Below are 22,795 nucleotides of genomic sequence, written 5' to 3' on the forward strand. Positions count from 1 at the left end.
CCTCATGGTGCTCAAAGCCCAATAAAAATGCATTTCAATTAACTCAAAAGCAATGTCTCTTTCCAGAAATCATGGCCTGGTTACTCAAGATAGTCCACTTGCTATGAGCAATTGCGTGTGAGAACTACTTTCTTTCTACTGAACTGCACCGTATCACCACGCAGAGGCTTGTGCTCTTGACAGCACAGGATATAAAGATTAATCCTCCTTGGCTGAGATAATAAGTTACCTAGCCTCCCTGTTGTGAGCAGTTTCATGTAGAACCATCTACTCCTGGACGGTCTGTGGACTATCTGCGGAAGTCTAGTCTGACTTACTGATATAGACTGGAGGTATAAAGCCTGTCATTGGGCGCCTGTTCCCAAGCTTCCTTACGCTATCTGTGTGTACAGTTTTCAAACCCCCATCGCGACATGGAACAACAACAACCTCCGAGCTAGAAACCTACACACTAAAACTGGCAAGTTACTCTAACACTGACCTGATCGCTAACGGTATGAATGTAAATAAGCTAGAAGCTTTAATGCCAGAGCTCACCTCCCCACAAACCACCTGCAAACAAAGTTTCCCCAGACACTATTTTGCAGGGGCACCATCACTGCATCCCTGGTTAAACGCCACCAAAGACAATTGTGATTTGTTGAAAGACATGTAAACAAGCCAGAGAGTTTTTTCCCCCTATACTAGAATGAGGATTGGTGCAGTTGGAGCTCTCTCCAGCACTAACAGAGATAGTTCTGGCTACGCAAGAATAGTGGAAGGCAGACATCTCTACAGCCGATATCTCCAATTCTCTGCAACTCACACCAAAAACAATCCAGAAGGGATAAATAGAACTACAGGTAAGAGGAAAAGTATGTATTTTTGATTTTGGGTTGAATTATCCCTTTAAACAAGTCCATTAAATGTCAGGCAAATCACAGTGATCACATTTTTTGCCATCTCATTCTCACCTTGAGGCCCAGGGCAGCGGCCATGTGTGCGGCCGTCCAGCCGTCATTGTTGGCCTGGTTCAGCAGGGCAGCAGGCAGAGTCAGGGCGTCAGGGGTCACAGTGGACTCACCCTGAGTCGGGTGGCAGAGGAGGTGACGCAGCGTGTCCACGTGTCCTGAGCGCACGGCCGCGTGGAGAGCCGTGCAGCCGTCCTGCAGAGAGGGAAAGGTGAGTTTACGTCCCCGTGTGCAGAGTTACCGCAACTACAAAAATGTCTGACTCAACTTGATTCATCGATACTAAAATGACTGATAATCAGGACAATTTTGCTGATTAGTTTTCTGTCGATCAACTTATCAATTAATCAACTACTTGATTCAGCTACATTTCATACACACCAGAGCACACAAAAATGTACGTAGACCTCAAGTTTCTAATTTTTAATGTTTTTCTTTCCGATTTTCACTGAAAAATACCAAAAATCCATGACGAGAACAAATCATTTTAAGCTTACGTCCACTTGCTTTTTATGTCTCAACACTGAAATGCAAATGAGTTGACAACTTTTTACTTGTTTTTTATGTCTTTCTTGTTATAATTTCTTTCCAACAGCAATAAGCTCCAGTAAAGGAAAAAAATAACATCCTGATAAAAAAACAACTGTGACTGTACTCTCTTAACCCAGTTTAGAGCTCCTCCTCCATGTTAAATCATTACGTTTGACCCAACACACTGGCCAACATTTTCTGGTGTCTAAAAATACATCCACGCTGAAGAGGTCAGATATTCTATAGAGACGTTGGCAGCGCTCTGGTTCAGCAGGAAAGCTAAATGTAGAACAAAGCAGGTAACTAAATATAGGGTCTCGTCACATGCTGCCACGGCAACTAACGGGCTCCTATGGTTACCATGGAGATCCAGGAGCCCAAACATCAATTAGCTTGCACCAATCAGACAACCAAACTCTCGGGAATACTTAAACCTTTTGTGTGAAGCAGGATAAGTGTGAAAATTTGTAGATGTCTAGAGCAGGTGGTAGTGATTGATGTTAGGACACAAGAGTCATAAAATCTTAACTGTAAAGCTACATTCCTGTGTCCCTCTTCCAATGTATTGTCTGTATTTTGCAATTAAATTCTAAAATGTAAATATACAATTAGATAATCAGTGTGATCTTTTACAAATTAAAAGACACTAGACACAGAAAATAATATATTCAAATTCATATTTACATGCTACATGTACAGCCTACGGGACTTACAGTTGTGGTGCGCGAACGATCGGCTCCAGCGCTCAGCAGGACCCGGGCACAGTCCAGCCTACCAGCCTCACAGGCCAGGAAGAGGGACGTCTGTCCCCCCGCCGCCGATGAATCCACAGCAGCTCCTGCAGCCAGCAGCACCTCCACGCAGCTGAAGGGAGGGAGCAAAGTAAGAAACACGTGGACGGACAAACAAACATATCAATATAGACATACTACACACATATTCAACAGTATTAACTCATATATATAGGAAGAGGATGAGCCTAGCAAAATATACACAGTAAACTCCTGGTTTTGTCTGATATCCTCCAGTGTTTTAGCACTGGTTTTGTCCTACTGGCCAATACATCAGTCTGGCAGATTATTGGTCGATAATATCAGTCAAAACAGATACAGCCAAAAAAGTAGAGAAAAATTTGTTATTGTAAGACAGTGTTGTATAGTGAAACAATTGGTTGCACATCTTTATCAAAATTTTAATTTCATTTTATTTTAATTTCATTTAAGGTGAAAGTTAAATGTTAAAGTTAAAGTTCAGTGTTAATATATAAAGTCATCCAACGTGTGCTATACTTTCCATCTTTGACAATAAACCTGTAACTGAAAATCAGGAATATTTCCAAAAACACAAATATATATATATATATATATATATATATATATATATATATATATATATATATATATATATATACACACACATACATACATACATACATATATATATATATATATATATATATATACACACATACATACATACATACATATATATATATATATATATATATATACACACACACAGACACACACACACACACACATATCCTGAGCAAATATATTCGTTTTTGTTAAAAACACAAATATCAGCAATCACATTGAATAATTATTAAATACTGATATTGGTTTTAAATCAAATAATAAAAGATGAGGCCCCAAAACACATACATATCGCCGCACTCACTGTACTCTACATACGAATAATGAGCCCTAGAGACAAAGAAATACATGTAATAATTTGCACACACATACAAACTAAAGTTCTGAGTCCGAGCAACACATGCTCAGAGACAAGGAAAGACATCAATCAGAGAGAGGAGATCATATGAGGAAAACTGAGCCTGTCTGCTAACACGACCACTGAGTCACAACCACCGAAAAAAACAGTTATAATAAAATAAACTCTCAGTGTGTGTGTGTGCGTGTGTGTCAGCATGCCTTCTGGATACCCCCCCTCTATAAATAACACTGTGATCAGATATTACAACACTGCACATTCCCCAGCTGGTCCTGGGCATCGTGTTTTTGGCATGCGCACACACACAAACTAACACCCCCACCTCCACCAGAACTGACAGAGCCTCTCTGGCTGTAAACTTCAGGTTCATCCCGCCAATACACCAGGATCAATACATGTGATCGGAACTGACTTTGTTAATAATGAATAAGTTGAGCTCAAGTGACATCTGAGGAGGGGAAACTACCAATCAGCAAGCTGCAGACATGAATGTCAGCTGCCCAGTTCAACTCATGGGTTTATTTTAGCTGTGGGAAATCACCCCATTAAGCTTCACAGCCTCGTACTGTATGCCACAAAGCCACCAGCTCATACTGGTGTGGTGACAGTACTGAGCAGACATGCTGGCACTGCTTTAGGCACCGAAACCCAACGTGGTTAGTGGCAGCGGCCTCGTGGTCAAATTTCACACATGGCAGGTTCCAGCTGTGCTCGTCTCGCAGCAAAATATATGATGAGTCATCATTTGAAAACACATAAATCACTGTTATAACACTATAATACTGTCCCAAAAGTGAGTCAAGAACACTTTTAGAGCTCTATGACAACATTAAATGAAAGGTATAAGAGTAACATGTTCTACAAGGCTAAAGATGGAATTAGTGGTGAAACAGTCAGCTGATGAATTGTTGAGTCGATCACTGGAAGATGAAGCAAAACCAAATCACAAATCCTTTTAATCCAATCACATCCATTTTATAATTTAAATGTATCAGAAATGTCATCATTTTAATATGTTATATTCTGTGATTTGGTTGTTCTGTACACCAGACATCTACTGCATGTCTGTCCGCTTCAAACCACGGGCTGAACAGAATTTTCCTCATAAGCTTACTTTGTGAAAGAAGCGGCTGTTAAATGGTGGAACGTTTCTTTGAGCGTCTTATATTAACATACAGTTTTATATCACTGTGACTCAAATATATTTGGTTTTTAAACTGCTGTTCAGACCAAATAAGCAATCTGAAGATGCCACCTTGAGGTCTGGTAACTTACAATCACCATTTCTAATCAATTTTATAGACCAAAATTCACTAATAATGCAAAAGGAACTGACCGAACTGTTACAGCTTTAGCTTAAATCCTTATGCTGGTCGAACTGCATCTGAAGGATGTAGGTCATGGTACACAGGCAGAAGTATAATTTAATATAACTCCCAGCCGAATGATAAAAAATCCATTATAAAATATTTAAAAGATGCCGGTTAGGCCTCGAGGGCGGGGGAATAAAAGAGTTATCTGACATATATTTCTCCGCAGTCTCCCTGCTAAGTGTGAGCATGTGTGAGGCAGTTCAGGATGGAGGAGTACCGCTGAAAGAAGACGACTCACGAGAGCTCACCTGCTGTGGCCGTGGGCGGCAGCAAAGTGTAAAGGTGTGAATCCGTTTTCATGCGATACATCAGCAGGTGATCCCGAAGACAGCAGCAGCTTCACACACTCTGACGGAGAAAGAGAAAAAAAGAAAGATGATGATGCAGAAGACCGTCTGTTGTACGCCGTTGAAATTAACTGTAACCGTAGGTGTACATGGAAGGAGGCAGAATTAACAAAACAAAATAAACACAGCCTAAAACATCATAAAAACTACCAAAACATCTCAGGTAACGACCACATTCATACACTGTACAGCAAAACTTAAGCACTTCCTCATTTAATCAACAATAATTACCTAAGCATTCAACAACTACATGTTCCCGAGAGTTTTAGCCACAGAGGGGTTCTTTCATCCTGAGAAGACAAGTCGTCCAAATTTTACTCTCCAGTACATCAGGAGAGTACCCATTTATCCATGAATGAGAACAGAAATCCCCTGGAAATGTTCCAGCTTATCAGTAGGTCTGATGAGAGAAACCTTTTATGAGGAATCACACTGAACACTAAAAAGAAGTGGAACAGAAGTGGGGCAGGACTTCAGCCCAGACAAAAACAGTTTAACATGTTTATCACTGTACCGCACATCAGGTACTATAGACCCACCAGAACAACATACATAATGAATACAGGGTGAACTGGATGTATTATAGTTGTAGACTGATCGGCCCTGGCTGATTATTGGGGCCAATACTCTGCATTTTTCTGATTATTGGTATCAGATTGCTGATAAAAAATAAACTACTTTAAAATTGTGCTACTTTGGCTCTGATGCAGCATCCTCTCACACAATGTCCCGCCCACAACAATATCTGATGAGTAATAAGTCACAATTAATAGCCTATAAACACTGAATAATGTGAATCTGCAAAGTAACCAGTAACTCAATTTATCAAATAAATGTAGAAGAGTGGAAGTATAAAGTAGCAGAAAATGGAAAATACTCAAGTACACTACCTGAAAATTGTACTTGAGAACAGTACTTGAGTAAAGTGTACTTAGGTTTATTTCATCACTGGTTGTTCAAAATTCTGACAGTTATATTTTTACTGCAAATGAATATCAGTCCCAAATATCAGCTTTCAGTCTCCTTGATTTCTTTATTGGCCCTGAAAAGCCACATCAGTCGTCCCCTCATGTATATACCTCAAGTTATCTTTGCGTAATGTAAATGTTTTCAGTGTTTCTGTGCTGTACCTCCCATATTCAGTGAAGACCATGCAGTAAAGTGCATCATACTGTTGGACTACCACTGCAAAGTATAAATAAAAACACCTTTATCTGTCATTATGGGAAGGTTTGTGGTTTTTCCTCTTTTCACATCAAACAATCGACCGTCTGCTTGTGGCTTAAATGTAGAAAGATGTCTGAGTGCCAGTTTGGGAAACGAAGGAAGAGAGGGAGGAGAGGTAAGTGGGGCTCAGACAATCAGATCAGATGAGCAGGAAAACTCTCGGGAGAAGCAGAGGACAATGAAATATTGATGTGTGTGTCTGTGTGTTTTTGTGTGTGTCCCCTCTGAACGTCCACCTTTAAGCCCTCAGCACAGCTGTCCTTCAGCTGCATTAGCCATGTTCATGGATCAACGCGCCACAACTGACAGAGTGTTACTAAACATCTCAGCAGGGAAGCAGATCCTGATAGACCTGCAAGTGTGTGTGCGCGTGCGTGTACATGTGTGTAAATGGGTCTACATGCATTAATTATTCTGTGTGTGTGAGAGAGTACGCTCTACACTGCCGGTGTGGGTAATTTGTGTGTGGGTGTGTGTGCGATCTGAACGAGCTCGGAGCCGACATCCGTGCTGAGGTTACAGCCCTGACATGACAGTCCATCTCATTTAATGGCAGCCAACATAATGGGATCAGCCGCCGCTCATACAATTACAGAATTTACAACAGCACATGCAGAGTGTTTATCAGCACCATGTCTTTGTCCTCACACTGCATCTTCATCTCACAGCTCAAGGAACATCCAGATAACTGCTCGGTAATACTACTGAATGTTTTAGGGGTTGGCTTTATAAATCAGTTTAACCAGTTTGCCATTAGGACAACAAGAGCCACAAAACCCAGTGGGCTAAAACAAGATAATCCTCTGAGGAAAATATGTTTTGGACATCCCTCACAACGAGCTAATCCGATGCTGGGTGGTGCATTCCAGTCTCGTCAGTTTGGTTCATTCATTGAGCACAATATAGCTACATAAGATTTATTAAAATACAATATTTTTAAGTGTTTGTTTAACATGCTATGAAAACATATTTACTGTTTGTCTACCATACGCAACGTTATTGAATTTGAATCTTCTTTGCATAACGTTAGCTTTCTGGCAAATAGCTGAGCCGAAGGATTCAATGAGATGGGCGGACAAGTTTATTTCTAGTTGCTAAGTCGTATCTAAGGTCTGATCGCTTCACTGGAGTAGTGAACAACATTCCCATTACAAGTTCTTTTTTTCTTTTTTAACCTTTATTTATTCAGGGTTGGTTCACATACACATACACACCTGGAAGCTGCCCAGTACAACCACAGTCTGATCGGTTGGCCACAGAGCAGCTCCACTGTTCAAGGGCACCTCAGTGTTGGTAATGAGTGAAGGGGAAGTGCTGTCTTTCACTTTCCCCACCCAGATTTCCTGCCGGTGAACTGGCAACCAGCAACCCTCCGATCACAAGTTCGCTTCTCTAACCTCTAGGCCACCACTGCCCCAAAAGAACCTAATGGGATCGTAATGATCGTTCCAGCTCGTTGTGAAGCTCCCATGTGTTGCTAGGGAAACGGAGCTACTGCTTGTGAATAAAACTTTATGTTTTGATCACAAAACAAATTATACGTTAATGGTCCTAATTTTTTTTATCTTTGACAAGTGACCATTGCTCTTCGAGGTGTCCATTATCAGGAATTAATAGATGACGTGGAGTCCAGAACCGTCGGGCATTATCCCTTACTGATCAGTTATTGCAGGTTTCAGATGTGTTATACTCAAACTTTATCTGAATCTCCTTTGAGTCTGATGACGATAGTAAATGTGTTTCATTTTGTATGTTTAGTTCAACATGCAACTTGTGTGATGATCAGTGGAACTTAAATATAATTTGCAAATGATCTCTAATGTCTGGTTTACACTCTATATACATACAGTGAAGAGAGAATTAATTCAGGGTTTAATTCACAACCTAATCTGTCACCTACATCACTTGAACCAGGGTCAGGGTTGTTCCTTTTGACGAGTCCTTAACCGAACGATTCCACATGAAAATATATATCAGATCGTAAACTTTTTCAGGACCCTGGCCTGAATTTTCTTCACTAAAGCAAGTGGAGCTGCATGAAAAGGGGAAATCCTTTATTCAAACTGAGCATTAGCATCTCATTTTCTTTTCACAAAAGGCCAACAAAAGAACAAAATCATGTTTGATTTATCTGAAATGACAATCTCAGACCATGTTTCTGCAGAGCCTGTTAGCTGTGGTAAGACATCAGGTGGCAGGGTTTGTTCTGTGGTCAGAATCTCTCTTAGCAATGTCCTGATGTTTGATGTCTGGAACATCTGAGTCATGTTCCTTCTGAAGGTTTATTTTGAAAGATATTCAATCACGTATCACCCACTGTGAGCTGTTCTTAAAAAAGGCCAACAAACTGAATGACTAAAACAGATAAATAAATCTCCTCTGTGGAGGCGTGTAGGGTCTAACCACTGAGTGTGTTCACTTATCAGTGTAAACATTCTTTCTACTCTACATTTAATAGAAAGTCACTGGAGCGAATGGCTCCTCTTCAGCAATGATCTGCTTTATGTTTATGCAGCTCTACACAGTCACACCTGAGAGAAGAACCTTATTTAAATGCCACTCCGTGATGGCAGAGGGAGAAGCCTTATCACAGGTATGTTTACAGGAGTTCATTCAAACTCTTTACACAGTTTGTTTGTGCAGGTGAGAATAATATAACTGAGTCTCATGAAGACAACTCCTCGTAGAGAACTGTGGGTTTGTGAAAACGCACGACACCAGAAACACGGAGAGCAGATGGAGGTTATCGTAACTTTGTAAACACAACGTTGAGAAAATTAATCATGTGGAAGTTAATTTGAATGTAACAGAGAAACAAATATTCAGCGGCTAATAGCTACACTCAGATATTTATACATAAAGCTTGACAGAGGTGAACAAGAGCAAACTCCAATTAATGCACCGTCTTAATGAATGCATTTGTTTCTCTTTTCCATTTTCCTTTAATGTGCAGTAAAAGGAAAATGCTGAAATGCAGGAAAAACACACAATATAACCATACTGTATATATTATATATGCATTCAGAGACTGACTTTATAATCATCATTATGGTGGTGTATTGCGATCCTCATTTCATTCAGCCACACTCATAGAACAATCAATCCTGTGTGAGACCTTTGTTTGTTTCATGATGCATCACCCTCTCTTTATCAATCAATACCAATCAATACAAGCCACTGGGCATTCCTTGAAGACTACTCTTTAAAATCAATCAGCCAGCCAACCACTGACCAAAACCACAGACAGGGATTCCATTACCACCGGCTTCACCTTCACTTTAAAGTGTATATACAAATATATACAAGCGTGTGTTGCTTTGGATGAGATGTTTGCTGTCCGGGAACTGAAAGACACCTGACTCAGCTGCTTACTGCTGAAAGGTACACAGAGGAACATTCTGCATCCACACAATGGCATTTAAAAGGACTAATTTATAAGATATGGCCAGAATTCTAGTTTAAGACATAAAAAACAAATGAACTAACATTAGGTGTTGACGTTATGTCAGTTACCTGTGTGTCCATTCTGAGCAGCAGCAAACAAGGCAGAGGTTTGGTTGTGGTTGTGGTAGAGGTGGTGGTCCTGGTCAAGATGATTGGGTTTGTTCTCCATGGCGGTGGTGGAGGTGGTGTTGGTGGTAGAGGTGGTGGTAGTAGTGGTGGTGGTGGTGGTGATGGTGGTCGGGTCTGGTTGGTTAAGCAGCATTGACAATAAAGTGACATTTCCCTGGGAAGCAGCTTGGGGGAGCAGGGGGCGCCCGCCGTCCAGGGCAGCAGGCCCACCGCTGCTGAGACAGGAGACTACGGAGGGACACCAGCCTGCAGGGGGGAGGAGGAGCAGGAGCAGCACAGGTTAAACTAGGGGGAGGAAGAGCAGGAGGAAGAGGACGTTTCTAGAAGTGCTGAGCACGGGAGAGCGAGGGTGTAAGAAGGTGGACGGGTTTGAGGGAAGGAGAGCACACTTCAGTTCACACGTACTGTAGTACAGGCTCTTTTGTCTGAGCAGCAGGCAGGAGTAACTTAAAAAGAGACTGGAGTTAAATTAACATTTACAAGGTAGAAATGGGAGCAGTGGTTTTATTAACCCCAGCAGCCGGCTATTTGTTTAAGGGCCAGTGAGTAAAAGCTCATGTTGTGCAGCCTAAAAATTCTTCAGATCACCATATAATCATTTTAAAATTCAACTAGAGATCCCCGAATTGTAAAGATACCAGATTATGTTAGGCTGAATCTGAATCTACTTATTCTAGAAAAAGAAGCGATACCACAGAAATCAGATATTAAATCTCTGAAAAGAAGCCACTCAGTTTGTTTCTGTTGTTGTAGCTATTCCTGTCTAAATCCCAGGTGGTGGTTGGTTATGTTATGAACAAATCAGTAGGATTATGGGAGGATTATGGGAGAAAACAGGTAGACAGGTTAAGCGACACACTGAGGTTTTGTTTCAGATTTAGCTGGAACTCATCCAGCGACACCGTGGTTCAGGCTTCACTCACTTTACTCAGCCAGTGAGATTTTCTCTCCCCTTCAGATCTGCTGCTAGAAACATCTGTTTAACCAAAACTCCAACCTCTGATTTTAAGATTCAAAAATAAATTGAATAGATGTAGATCTAGATGTAGATAACCTGATGAAGATCTAAGCACCGAAACGTTGTTGTCAATAAACTTTAATGCAAGTGAAGTAGACAGTGTGTGGGAGTCTTTTTCCTGATTTTGTCGGCCTTCGGTCTTCTCCTACGCACCTGTCGACCCTAAGGTGTGCAAAAGCTGCACTCTGTAAATCATGGCTAGGTTGCCGGGAATTTCTTTCCTTAACTGGCAGAAATGGGTTTCCATACACTCTGAGATCAAGAATAGAAAATGAACAATGATTTTCTGCACACCACCAGCTCATTAGGATTATCCCACCAGCATGTTTGCGTTTAAATGGAAAATTGAATTTAAACTGCCTCGGAAAATAAAACTTAAATTCGAAGCTCTTCCGGGGTTTTCACTCTAATAAAACGTCTGTAATTAAATCAACATGTGCTGCTGACAAAAGAGTCTGTCATCACATCTGGTTAAGAGTGAGATGATAGATAGCATTCATCTTTCAGTCCAATCATTCATCCACAATATTCACAGTGGACAAATTAAATAATACATTATTCTGAAGGATACTGTTGCATTAACACAGCATTGTTTTAAAGGAGTGAGCACATCAAACAGACGAGCAGATAAAGTCAAGAACATAACAAAGACCTGATTAGTAAACCCAACAACTGCTACATAAACAGCTTCGGCTCTACTGAGAGGTGTCATGCTAAAGATGTTCCTGGATATATATGTATGTTCTGAACTCTGAAGGTCAAAAATGTAATAGGAAAAGGCAGAAATGCGTCTCATAGACTGAAGAGAGACATACAAAAGAGACTAAAGGACTAAGGAAAACGTGTAGCTGAGAATCTCAAGGACACAGATAATGATAACGGCAGCCGTTATGGCTGCACTGTCTGTCTGAGGGGGTGGTGGTGGGGAACAGGAAAAGCGCAAAGGCTACAAAAACATATGAGGCTGCTGACAGGTGAGACTTTGGACCTGCTTTCAAACTATGATAAAAATGTCTGGGGAAAAAGCCGGATTTCCCAGAACTACATCACAGAGTCATCAGATCGTAAGAGAGAGACGCTGGAAGCAAAGGCAATGAAATCCGAAAGGTTGCCAGCACTGGTGTTAACTCTATTTTTACATGAGATCCGGGTACAATAACAATCCTCTTAGATGGCCAAATCAGATCTGAGGACCTAAATATTGTGACTAATTACAAAAACATGGTGTTACTCTTAAGTGTTTTTATTTAGGGCTGCAACTAAAGATTATTTTCATTATATATTAAAATGTTTTCTAGATCTATTGATTAAGCATTTGGTCTATTCAATGTGATGTCTTTAAATGTACAAGTACAAACCCAAAGATATGCAGCTCAATATGCTATAAAACAGAGAAAAGCAGGAAATTTCCATATTTGAGAGGTTGAAGAAGTCAAACTGGGCATAAACACAAGCAGCCAGACGATCAGACAGTCAGCAGCCAACAGTTCAATGTGCACAAAGTTCTGATGGACTTTGCTTTCTCGTCCAAACTTGTCTGACCATCTGACCCACTTGTGTTTCTTGATGTTTCCATGGTCCCTGATCTCAGGAATTGTCTTGCTGAGAAGTGGGAGATCTTTGGCCCTGTTCAGACCTGGAATCAACATCCATCCTGAGTGATCTGATCACAAGGGTACAGCTCAAAGTACAGGTGTGGACACCCCAGGATGGACTGAGGGTGCATTTGAGGGTGCATCCGAACACTCAGACCACATTCAGAGGGGGACTGATCTGCATGTGACCACAACAAACATTAAGTTGTTTCTTTCCTTGTATAAAATGTCACTTGGTCGTGAGATCGCTGTACAGTTTGTCTGCTTCTGTGTCTAAAGTTTACTTACCTTGCAGCAGCTGTTTGAGCATACAGTTTCCACTATTTAACCAGTTATGTTAAATTTATGAAAGAAGATAACATTTACTTGCCGCTAAACCTGTAAGATTTTACAAATACAGTAAATGGTAACCAGTTTAGCCTACTTCTGTGTTACCAGTGGAGAAAATCCCCAGACTCCCTTCAAAAAAATTGCACAATTTTGTGAGTTGTTGAGTTAGTAGAAACTTTATAAACTTAGGGAAATGCTGACTATGACAAATTCTTAATCATTTGCACCATCTTGTAAATTCGGCATTAAATGCAATACTTTAAATTGTTTGGTTTCAGCATTGCTGTATCAGTTTTTTTTTTGCTACTTCGTGTCTGAAGTGCCAACATTTAACAGCTGTTTGAACACTCTTTCAACTGACTTCACCATTCTCGCATAATTTGTGAAAGAATACAACATTTTCTTGACGCTAAAACTGTTAAATTTTACAAATACAGTAAACAGACGTGGAGAAAGTCTCCAGACTCCCTTTTGTCCCAGGGATGTAAATTATTATTTGCATATCAAGTGAGGAAGTGAAATCGGATCACAAGTGATGCATGCTGAGATGCATGTTAACACCAGATGTGATCGATGGACTTAACTGTCCACATCTCATCAGATCACTCAGGATGGATGTTGTTATCAGGTTTGAACAGACTCATAGTGAGTACACCAACAATGGCCAAAACTATGGAAATAAGACCATAGTTGTAATACACTCCGTTACTCTTTAATCATACTACACAGTACAACCAAGCATTGTACTAAAAGCACATCACAAGATAAATATAAACGCTAACATTTACATGAAAACAACTTCATTTCATACAGACAGCCGTCAATGACAGGTAGCAGAATGGACAGGAGGCCAGAGGGATGAGTTAATAGAAGCTGAAACAGGAAGAGTGCAGGTGGTAGAGGAGTGGACATGGCATGCTACTGGAGGATGGAAAAGGGAAGGGGAGGAGAGAGCAGCCTCTGGCATCAGCTTCAGAAAGGACAGGGGGTTACTGGTAGGAAGGCCGACTAACCAATCTGAGTACACTAGAGGAGAGAAACATCTGCTTTGCCTTAGTTCACCCTGACATGGATAACCTCGAGTCTCTGAGGCACATGTTAGCGACATGTTGTCACTGCCTGCTGTTGATATTCATTACGACAGGGCTAATGTGACAACATGGGAGATGGAAGGTGCCCAGAGGGAGGACATATTAAGGGCAGAGAGAGACAGATGAGTAGAGAGAGGATGCAGTGAGCGACATCAGATCTTGCAAGGTAATTTGGGGTTGAGGGACAGAGTCAGTGGCATAAACTGAATTGACCCATGTGCTATTCTGCGCTGCATTCCTGTGGTTAGACCAGATCCCTGTGACCTGATTGCTATGCTAAGCTATGCTAGGCTAGTGCCATGGAAAGACAGTCAAAGGAAAGAGGCAGTGGGGAGAACTGGAGGGAGATGGAGAATGGAGGAGCCCCTTTACCTGATGCTGTTGCCAGGGGGCTGCCTGCTGAGGCACGGGAGCTACGGGAGGATGGAGCACTAATGGAGGAGGTGGAGGGGGGGTTTATGGAGGAAGGGCTACTGACAGTGGTGGCAGGGCTGATGACGGGGGGGCACTCTACACATGCTGCTGCCGGCTGCCGCTGAGGGCCCCGGCCAGGCCCCGGGGAGCGGGAGGGGGAGCAGGCACCCACCTGAGAGGCCGCCAGGGCTGGGACCAGGTCCAGGGCGGGTTTGGGCGGCAGCTGGGGCGTGGCCGGTTTTAGCCCCACCCCAGGGGAGCGGCTGCTGTCCCCCACCCCCTTGATGGGTGGGTGAGGAGGAGAGGGGGTCTGGGAAAGCCCTGGCTTTTTGGGAGGGATAGGGGGAGGGTTTCCCCGGTCGATCCTGGCCACCGTGGGCGACTTGATGCCGATGGGATGGCTCAGGCGGCCGGGAAAAGGGCCTCCCTCTGAGGCAGAGTGGGGCAGGCCTGGACGCAGGGGTCCGGCACCTCCTGCGGGAGGGCTGGTGAAGCGCGAAAGGACCTGTGTGACAGTGTGGCGTGCTTGCTGCTTGGCGGCAAAGTTGTCCCGGTTGGTGGGGGAGAGGTCACGGGCTGGGGGACTCTGGGATGCCGTGCCATTTTGGTCCTGTTCCTGGAACTTGTAGCGGGCTGCCTGGACACGAGGGCTGACTCCGCTGGGTACGCCGTGAGGGACCTGGCCCTCTGAGCCATTCTCTGTCTGTGCCAGTCCTCCTGAGCTGCTGTGGACGATCCCGCGGCCAGTCGTCTTTGGCAGACTCAGGCCCACATAGTTGGCTGGGGTCGGTTTGACGGGTATAGTGAGGGGGGTCTTCTTAGGACCCTCCACCTCAGTAGGGGGCAGGTCCGTTTGGCAAGATGCTGTTCGAGAGCTGATGGGCTCTGTGGCTACAGAAACAGATGTCACAGCTTTAGGTTTGGGTGGTGGGCTGGTGGCAGCAGCAGGTTCTGCTCCAGCAGCAGGCTGGGCGACAGCAGCGCCATCCTTCCCATCGCCCTGTTCAGTCCTGAGCTGCTCCACCTGCTGCCGCAGACTGTGGCTCTCGGTCTCCTCGCGGCCCAGCCTGGCACGCAGCTGTTCCCGCTCTGTGTCAAACTCCGACAGCTGCTTTTCCATCTTGGCCTCCATCTGTTGGCTACGCTGCCGCTCTGTAGTCAACTCCTCCTGCAGCCGGCCAGAGGTGCGACTCTCCTCATCGAGGCGAGCCTGGAGCTCGTCAAAGCGCTGCGACTCCTCCACCACCCGTGTGGCAAGCTGCTTGCACTCGCGCACCAACATCATGACGATGTGCTTGTTCTTCTCACGCTCGTCCTTCAGCTGCGCCGTCAGCTTGCGGTGCTCCTGCTCCAGACTCTGGAGCTGCAGCTTCTCCATCTCCAGCTGGAAGAAAAATTCACACAAAGTCAGGAGACAGTTGCAGAGAACAACGCAATATCTAACACACAAAAAAAGGGTACCAAGAGATCATAACATGGGTTTGAGTTATCTGAGATGGGCTTAGTAGAGCTGCACAAACACACAGCCTTTAATCTAGTGATGAAATCGCCTAATGGTCAACAATTGTCATAACTGATTCACTGTTTATGCCAATTATCGGCAAAGACTCCAAACACTTCAATCTTTTATCCCATCCTCTGATATCTTATCCCCCAACTACAAAAAAAACCTACAAATTAATTGACAATAAAATAACTATTAGCTTCAGCATTACATTTGATCAGATACAAATAAATCGTCTTCAGTTAAAGAATTAACAAATGAGTGTCGCTATCAACCACTGACATCTTTTCCTCTCCTTTTAATCTGATTATCTCCAACCAATCAAACCACCACCCACACAGACTACATGTTGTACAAGCTCCATGAACCTCACATATATGTGAAACATACATCATCGCTCACATACATGTCACACACCTCAGTCGCAACCACCTGTCTCACCAGCAACCTATGACACACTGTGAGTCTTAGCACACTGGGCGTCAGGTGGATCCTGAAAATATCATCAATCACCAGAACAACACAAAAAACTTTGGCTACAAACACAGACTTTCAATTTAGTCTGTAATTGAGTATTAGATTAACTGTTTTCATTCTGGAGTGAATACTGAGCCATTTGAAGCTAAAATGAGACGGAACAATTTTCTCCAGAAGCACATAGACGAGCGAGATTAATCAAATGAGCCAGACACAAAAAGCTCGATTACACAGACAGGCAAGGAAGATGGATAAGCAGACATTTAAAACAAATAGACACTTTATTAATCCATGCGTTGGCTTGGGGAAAGAGTCTAATTTATCCTTTCACAGAGGCACAGAGTCTCTGCATATGGTTGAATTTCGATGACTTGTCAAAGCCTGGGCTTCTATATCTGGAGCGCTGCTGCTATTGTTAGCTCAGAGCCGGCTTCACAGAGGGTAACAAGGCTTAACCGGGGCTCTCAACCCAATTGCCAAGACCCTGTCGCTCTAACAAGCCTCAAACAAAAGAGGCGACACCCCGTCACCCCTGTCCCAAACGAGACGTCCCTCCCTCAGCTCCTCCACTCCCCCGCTTCCCCCTATTCCAGCACCATCAGAAAGTGCATATCAGCAGCAGCTGATGCTGAGGAGGAGCGAGGGGTTAATAAGCTCTTGGGGAGCGCCAAGGGAACACCAGTCGTTACTCAAAAGGAGGTGCTACAACTAGCTGTTAATTGGGTGAGGATTATGTCTGTTGTAAGTCAGCCTAATGCCTTGCAGGAACACATTTAGGGATGCTGTAAAGGTTGTGGTACACTGTGCAGTGTAGAGTGAAACCAGGCAGGATTAAGACAAGTTTAAAATATACAGGAGCAAATGTCACCACTGATGCACACTATGATCCAAATGCACTGCTGGAAAAGCTTTGAACATCTTTCAACCTCTAACCTAAAGGGACCAGATTCATGATTTTGGAACTGGAGTGGCTGAGTCCAATCATTTCTTCAACCGTCCAAAATCGACAATCTGACATCTGACACACCCAGTAGTTTGCGTGTGGAGGTGAGAAAGTAAGCATGGTTTTGAACTTCTCTCTCTAGCTCCAGTTTCTCCTTCTTCACAGAACTATTTCAAGCACAACACTTTGAATCTCTTCCAGGAGAGATTGCCTGAAAGTGTGCGCCGTTATAAGCCATCAAGGGCGCCACATAAAAACATTTTTATTTCATCAGGAAAGTGCATGAAGTCTCTTTTTAAGCATCTGCTTCACATTCATATAGTTCCAAACATCCACAACAGGAGCTGTGAAATACAACAAGTTATCTACAAACGAAATCAGCTACACAGCTTCCTCTGAAGAGTAACTGCAGACAGGAATGTTTCTCCCCTTTTCAATCCAAGACGGGGATCTGACATAGCAAACATTAAAGCTTTAGATGTCTCTTAATCTAAGGCTCTCCATTAGGCCAGCACAAGACCTATTTCATTTCTTTGAGGAAGGACTTTACAAGCCTTGGAAGTTTTCACAGCAGTGGTCATTCCTACTCAATCCTGACATTTGTGAGGTAAACTGTTAACTTAGTATTCTACATGGTCTTTTCTGCTGGATGGTGTTGAACTCATCTGTGGTGTAATCTAAGAAGGGATCAGCTCTTTTGCTGGATGACCCTGCAATTTTTTCTTTTTTACAGGACTCCTATGTGGCAAGAGTCCCTGAAGAAGACTGCCACTGAATCAAAAAATAAAAAAAATCCTCACATTCATGAAAGGACTGTGCTGCTTTTGTAGTTGCTAAACATGCACAATTGAGACAAAAGGAAATCATGTCACTCTCAAACCACCTGCAAAGGCTCCTGCGAAGCAAATGGCATCTTGGTGCCGGTAAATTGTTAATATTTTGTTAAAGTACCAATAGACATCCCTGCAATATATATTTTCTTTGTTTGATCAATGTAATACAATAGAGTGGTTCACCTTTCCTCCTGTAATGATAACCACAGCAGAGTGTGTTAAATCTCAGCTCATTCTGCCATCATCTACAGCGTGAAATAATAATGAAATTAAACTGGAACTCATTTTCGTGGAGATACCTTGCAGACACCTCAGTTGGACTCGGTGCTCCCTGGACCTGAAATCCTCTACCGCTTAATACAATATTTACATAAAGCTTACACGTTGAATCTTTCCTTCGAGGTCTATCCTTACACCTGAAACGCTGCAGCGCCGAGGTATCAGCGAGCATTGCGGCAGAATAACGCAGCCAATTCAGCGACTGTGAAGAATTGTGGATGAGAGAAGAAGGAAGCGAAGGAGGAGGCCAGGGGACTATTTTAAGATGAAGGAATTTTAGCACCGGCGGTCGTGACCTTGCCTCCAAATTCAGCCTTGCAACATCTACAGCACTCTGGCAGCGTGTTAACCCACAAAAACAGTGTTTCTTCGTCACTTCTTGATTCATGGAGGAGGACACGAGGGAGTGGGGGCGTCTTCATTATGCCCATAAACCAATTCACAGTGTATTACATATAACCGCCTGCCTGCCTTCAGCCTGCCTAAGACCTCATGGATAATTCAACAACTTACTCACAGGAGAACGTCAAGAGTGGAAACAGGATGGAGGGGATAAAGATAGCACGGACAATGCTGGTGAAATTTACTCTACCCAGCAACCAGAAGATCCCTCTGAGTGCAATGAGCCTGTGTCTTTAGCAGTGTTGTTGTTGTTGTTGTTGTTGTTGTGACACTGGTCACTTTCAGGGTTCCAACAAAACCATTATCCCTGCCTGACTGCCTCGTACACGGCTGTTGACAGTTTAGGTACAACTGTGTAATCAGTGGTGACATGTTGATTTATTCTGTGCTAAAGAGGGCAAACGGTTGTTTTGTGGTTGCTGCCGCTCTGTTTACACACATTTTTAGGGTCAAGTGAAGCAAATCTCTGAAGGTCAAAGTCTTCTTGTATTGCCATGTTTCTGATCAGCATTGAGAGTGATTGTAGAGGAGCGGAGCAGGTTTCAGATGAATTCTGGACCTTTTTAAACAAACATTTGTGATAAGAACCCTGAATAACTCAAAACAACATGCTGTACATACTAGTCATTTCAGGCTATGTCCAAGGTGATGCAGATAAATCTGAATAAAGAAATATGGAAAATATATCTCCTGTCAGAAGAAGCTATGTTTGTGTTACGAACGAAGCTTGCAGACAGTGAGCGATGGACTTCAAAGGACAATATTCACAACTTGGATTAATTTTATGCAAAACCCTTTTTGCCTCTTTTGATCAGTTCACCCTTACAGACTAAAGGAATGTAAATTATAAAGGAATAGACACAAATTCAGACTTTATGACCGCTTCAAAGGTAGGGAGTCATCACTTCCATCTGTCTCTTTTGCTTAAGGTGCCGGAAAATCTGAATGAATTATTCTTTGGTTTCTGTTAAATGACCGGAACAACTGAATTGTGGCAAATCTAACTGATCTAACCATTTGACGACCTGAGAATGAGACTCAAAGAAACAACTTTCTTCAGAATAGCTTCAACAATCTGGCCAGCATTAGTCCTACATAGCGTATCTTTAATTGCCCAAGTTAATCTATGCACACTGGCTTGCCCCGCCTTTCTGTCGTCCAAATAACACACCTCATGTTTTGGGATTTCTTTCACCTGCGTTTCAGTTGTCATAACAGCAGATGTGCTGCATGTAGAGGAAGCTTGATGTTAATTATGTAGCCAAATAAAACCAATGTGCACCGGACGACCTCACAACCACCAGGTGTACTTACAAGTTTGTACAAAACATCGACATTAGTCGGCCTACATTAAACAGGAGAGGCTGCATCATAATCAGTGCGTTTGTAAGAGGGATGTAATACTAGACAGTGTGTTTCCCTCTGCAAAGCATGTGTGATTGACAGTAGACGTGAGGGGAAGAGCGAGGGCAGATCGTGGATGGCATCCATCTCGCAGATGGATTAAAAAAAAGAAAAGCAGCCTATAAAATGCTAAGATGTGCTGCCAAATATGCTTGGGTGGCTGTTAATATACCTGGGCGGCCCGCCCAAGTAAAATATACATGTGGGAAACACTGAACAATATAACAGCAAATCCGATTAAAAAAGGATTAGTCTGTTACTGCTTTAAGTAATATACAACTGTAACATGTTACTTTTGTAGCAAGCCACCCACAACACCGTTAATCATGCACCAGCAAATCAGGGGAAACCTGTGACTGATGCAGATACTGCTGAGATCATCCTGACAAGTGTCATGCTGCAGTTCGATTCCTTCCATACCCATAGTGTCTCTATCAGAACAATCGTTCTGGTTTGAACACCTGAACACAGAACTGCACCATTCCTCCAATAACGTTAAGAATGGTTTACTTACTATTGTTGCATTGGGCTTGTTTTGTTAAATCAAACAGGAATGTTAAAATGCTAAACGTAACAAAAACATGCTGTTATGGGTACCATGTTATGAAGGTCACAATCAAGTCAGAACACACTGAAATAAAAGCTGAGATATTGTACATTCAAATTTAATGCAGGAGAGCAAACACACGCTAAACCACAAACCAAAATCTCTTTAACCAGCTTTCCTGTCAAAGCAGCCACTTCCTACCTCTCCCTTCCTTCCACTCCTTCATTCTTCCATACCTCCTCCTTCTCATCTCTGTGTGTGTATTTGTGTATGTGTGTGTGTGTGCGGTTAAAAGTTCCATTTGGCTCAAAACTGTACACACACACACACACACACACACACACACACACACACACACACACACAGTATTTTCTTTTCTATTACTCACCCACATTCATTCTGCCAGTGTCTCATCCAAACACTTTCACACATTCATATTCCTCAACACACACACACACACACACACACACACACAGACACACACACACACACACACAAAGAGATAGAGAGAGTAGGAGAGAGGGAGAGAGAAATGGGACGAGGCCATAGCAGACATCTGGCTACCCAGTTAATCATGGCCACATAATCCTAAAGGGACCTGGAACAAACACACACTCGTGTACACACACAGTCAACAATCAAAAATAGAAATGACACACCAGACAATAGGAATTAAGTTCACACACACACACACACACACACACACACACACACACACACACACACACACACACACACACACACACACAGGTATTGCTATCTCCCAAAGTGAAATAATGTCCATGAAAAACACCAGAAACATTAATACACACAGACAAGCGTACGGTTTTCTCCTCCGGAAAATTTCAGCCACAGAGATTTGAGTCGTGTGTAAACAAACACAATCTGCGGTCAAACAGAGGAAATCCCTGCTGATGTAAACAACGCCATGTTTTATTTTTATTTATATTCATTTATATCTGACGACTGACTCACTGCAATTAAACTGAAACTATAGAAACACAAGGCCTGAAATGATGCTTTTTGTAAAATGTAATTGGTTTTACAGCTGAGCTGTTGTAGCTGCACGGCTGTAAAGAAAAGAGTGAAAATCTCAACAACTAGTTAATGGATGCCTATTGACTACACTTACATGCCCACTAGTTTTCCACTATTATTCATAATATTATTATATTCTGAATTAATACAAGTCATGTAAACAGCATGTCTTGTTTTGGATATTCTGAATTACACCTTATTCTGAATATAACATTTTCCGATTAAAGGTAACTCCAAAACAGCAGGGGGCAGCATAACCGTTAACTGCTGCTCACTACACTCGTTTGCCTTCCTTCGTTTGAACATTATCCACCATTAGAAACCCTCCTCCCCCTCCTGTGTCTTACCCTCTTCTGGCGGCTCTCGGCGGCGGCCAGCTGGGCTGACATGCGTTCCTGCATCTTCCTGCAGTGGGCCATGACGGCTTCCAGGACAGAGATGGGGCTGGAGCCCAGGGGCCGCCGCTCCTTATCTCCTCCGGGAACCCCGCACTCAAAGTCTCTCTGAAGTGCCAGGAAGGGGTCCGTCAGGCTGTAGTGGCCGTATCGCTCTTGGAGGAACACCTCCTTCCTCTGAGCCTGGAGAAAAAAGCAGAGGAGAGAAAATATTATTCAACTTCTTCTGTGTAAAGATCACAAAGTTTGATTTTGTGTATTACTGGATCATAAACCTTAAAATTTGTATCACCAAATTAAGCTGGAGGTCTTTATACACTTCATATATCTTAAAACCAGGATCAGTTTTTCATCACAATCAAAACCTGCTCATCATTAATGCCAATGAAAGTGCCTGTGTGATACACTGCAACTGAACTTTCTCTAGTTATTGAATTTCTCTAATAAAATTGAGCATATTTTTTCTCCTAGACTCTGACTAATTAAGACAACTTGTGATGAGGAATGACAAGGAGACATTGCTCTGTTTTAAAACCCCTGAACATGTGTTTTCAAGATTTAATTATTCATGATTAAATAAGCAACAATAAAGTTAAATATTTAATAGGTATTACTTATTAAAAGGGCTGCTACCAACGATTATGTTCATGATTGAACAACCTATCGAATATTCTCACAATTAATCAATTAAGTCTATAAAATGTAAAGAAAACAAAAGAAAACAAAAACCTCATCGCAATTTTCCCAAAGTGACGTCTTCAAGTTCACTTCTTTTGTTCAACCAACAGTC

General features: G+C 42.6%; 1 protein-coding gene across 2 annotated transcripts in view; it reads right to left on the reverse strand.

The window, feature by feature from the left end:
• Positions 1–22,795, reverse strand: part of cttnbp2 (cortactin binding protein 2) — a 92,369-nt gene that overhangs the window by 24,002 nt on the left and 45,572 nt on the right. For both annotated transcript variants that reach the window (XM_073471333.1, XM_073471334.1), the window contains 6 exons: positions 21,958–22,188; positions 14,142–15,567; positions 9,676–9,981; positions 4,837–4,936; positions 2,195–2,345; positions 954–1,145 (listed from right to left, as the gene is read on the reverse strand). In XM_073471333.1, coding sequence (XP_073327434.1) covers positions 954–1,145; positions 2,195–2,345; positions 4,837–4,936; positions 9,676–9,981; positions 14,142–15,567; positions 21,958–22,188 — 2,406 coding nt within the window. The remainder of the gene's footprint in view (positions 1–953; positions 1,146–2,194; positions 2,346–4,836; positions 4,937–9,675; positions 9,982–14,141; positions 15,568–21,957; positions 22,189–22,795) is intronic.

This window comes from Pagrus major, chromosome 8, assembly GCF_040436345.1.
Source record: "Pagrus major chromosome 8, Pma_NU_1.0".
Classification (NCBI taxonomy): Eukaryota; Metazoa; Chordata; class Actinopteri; order Spariformes; family Sparidae; genus Pagrus; species Pagrus major.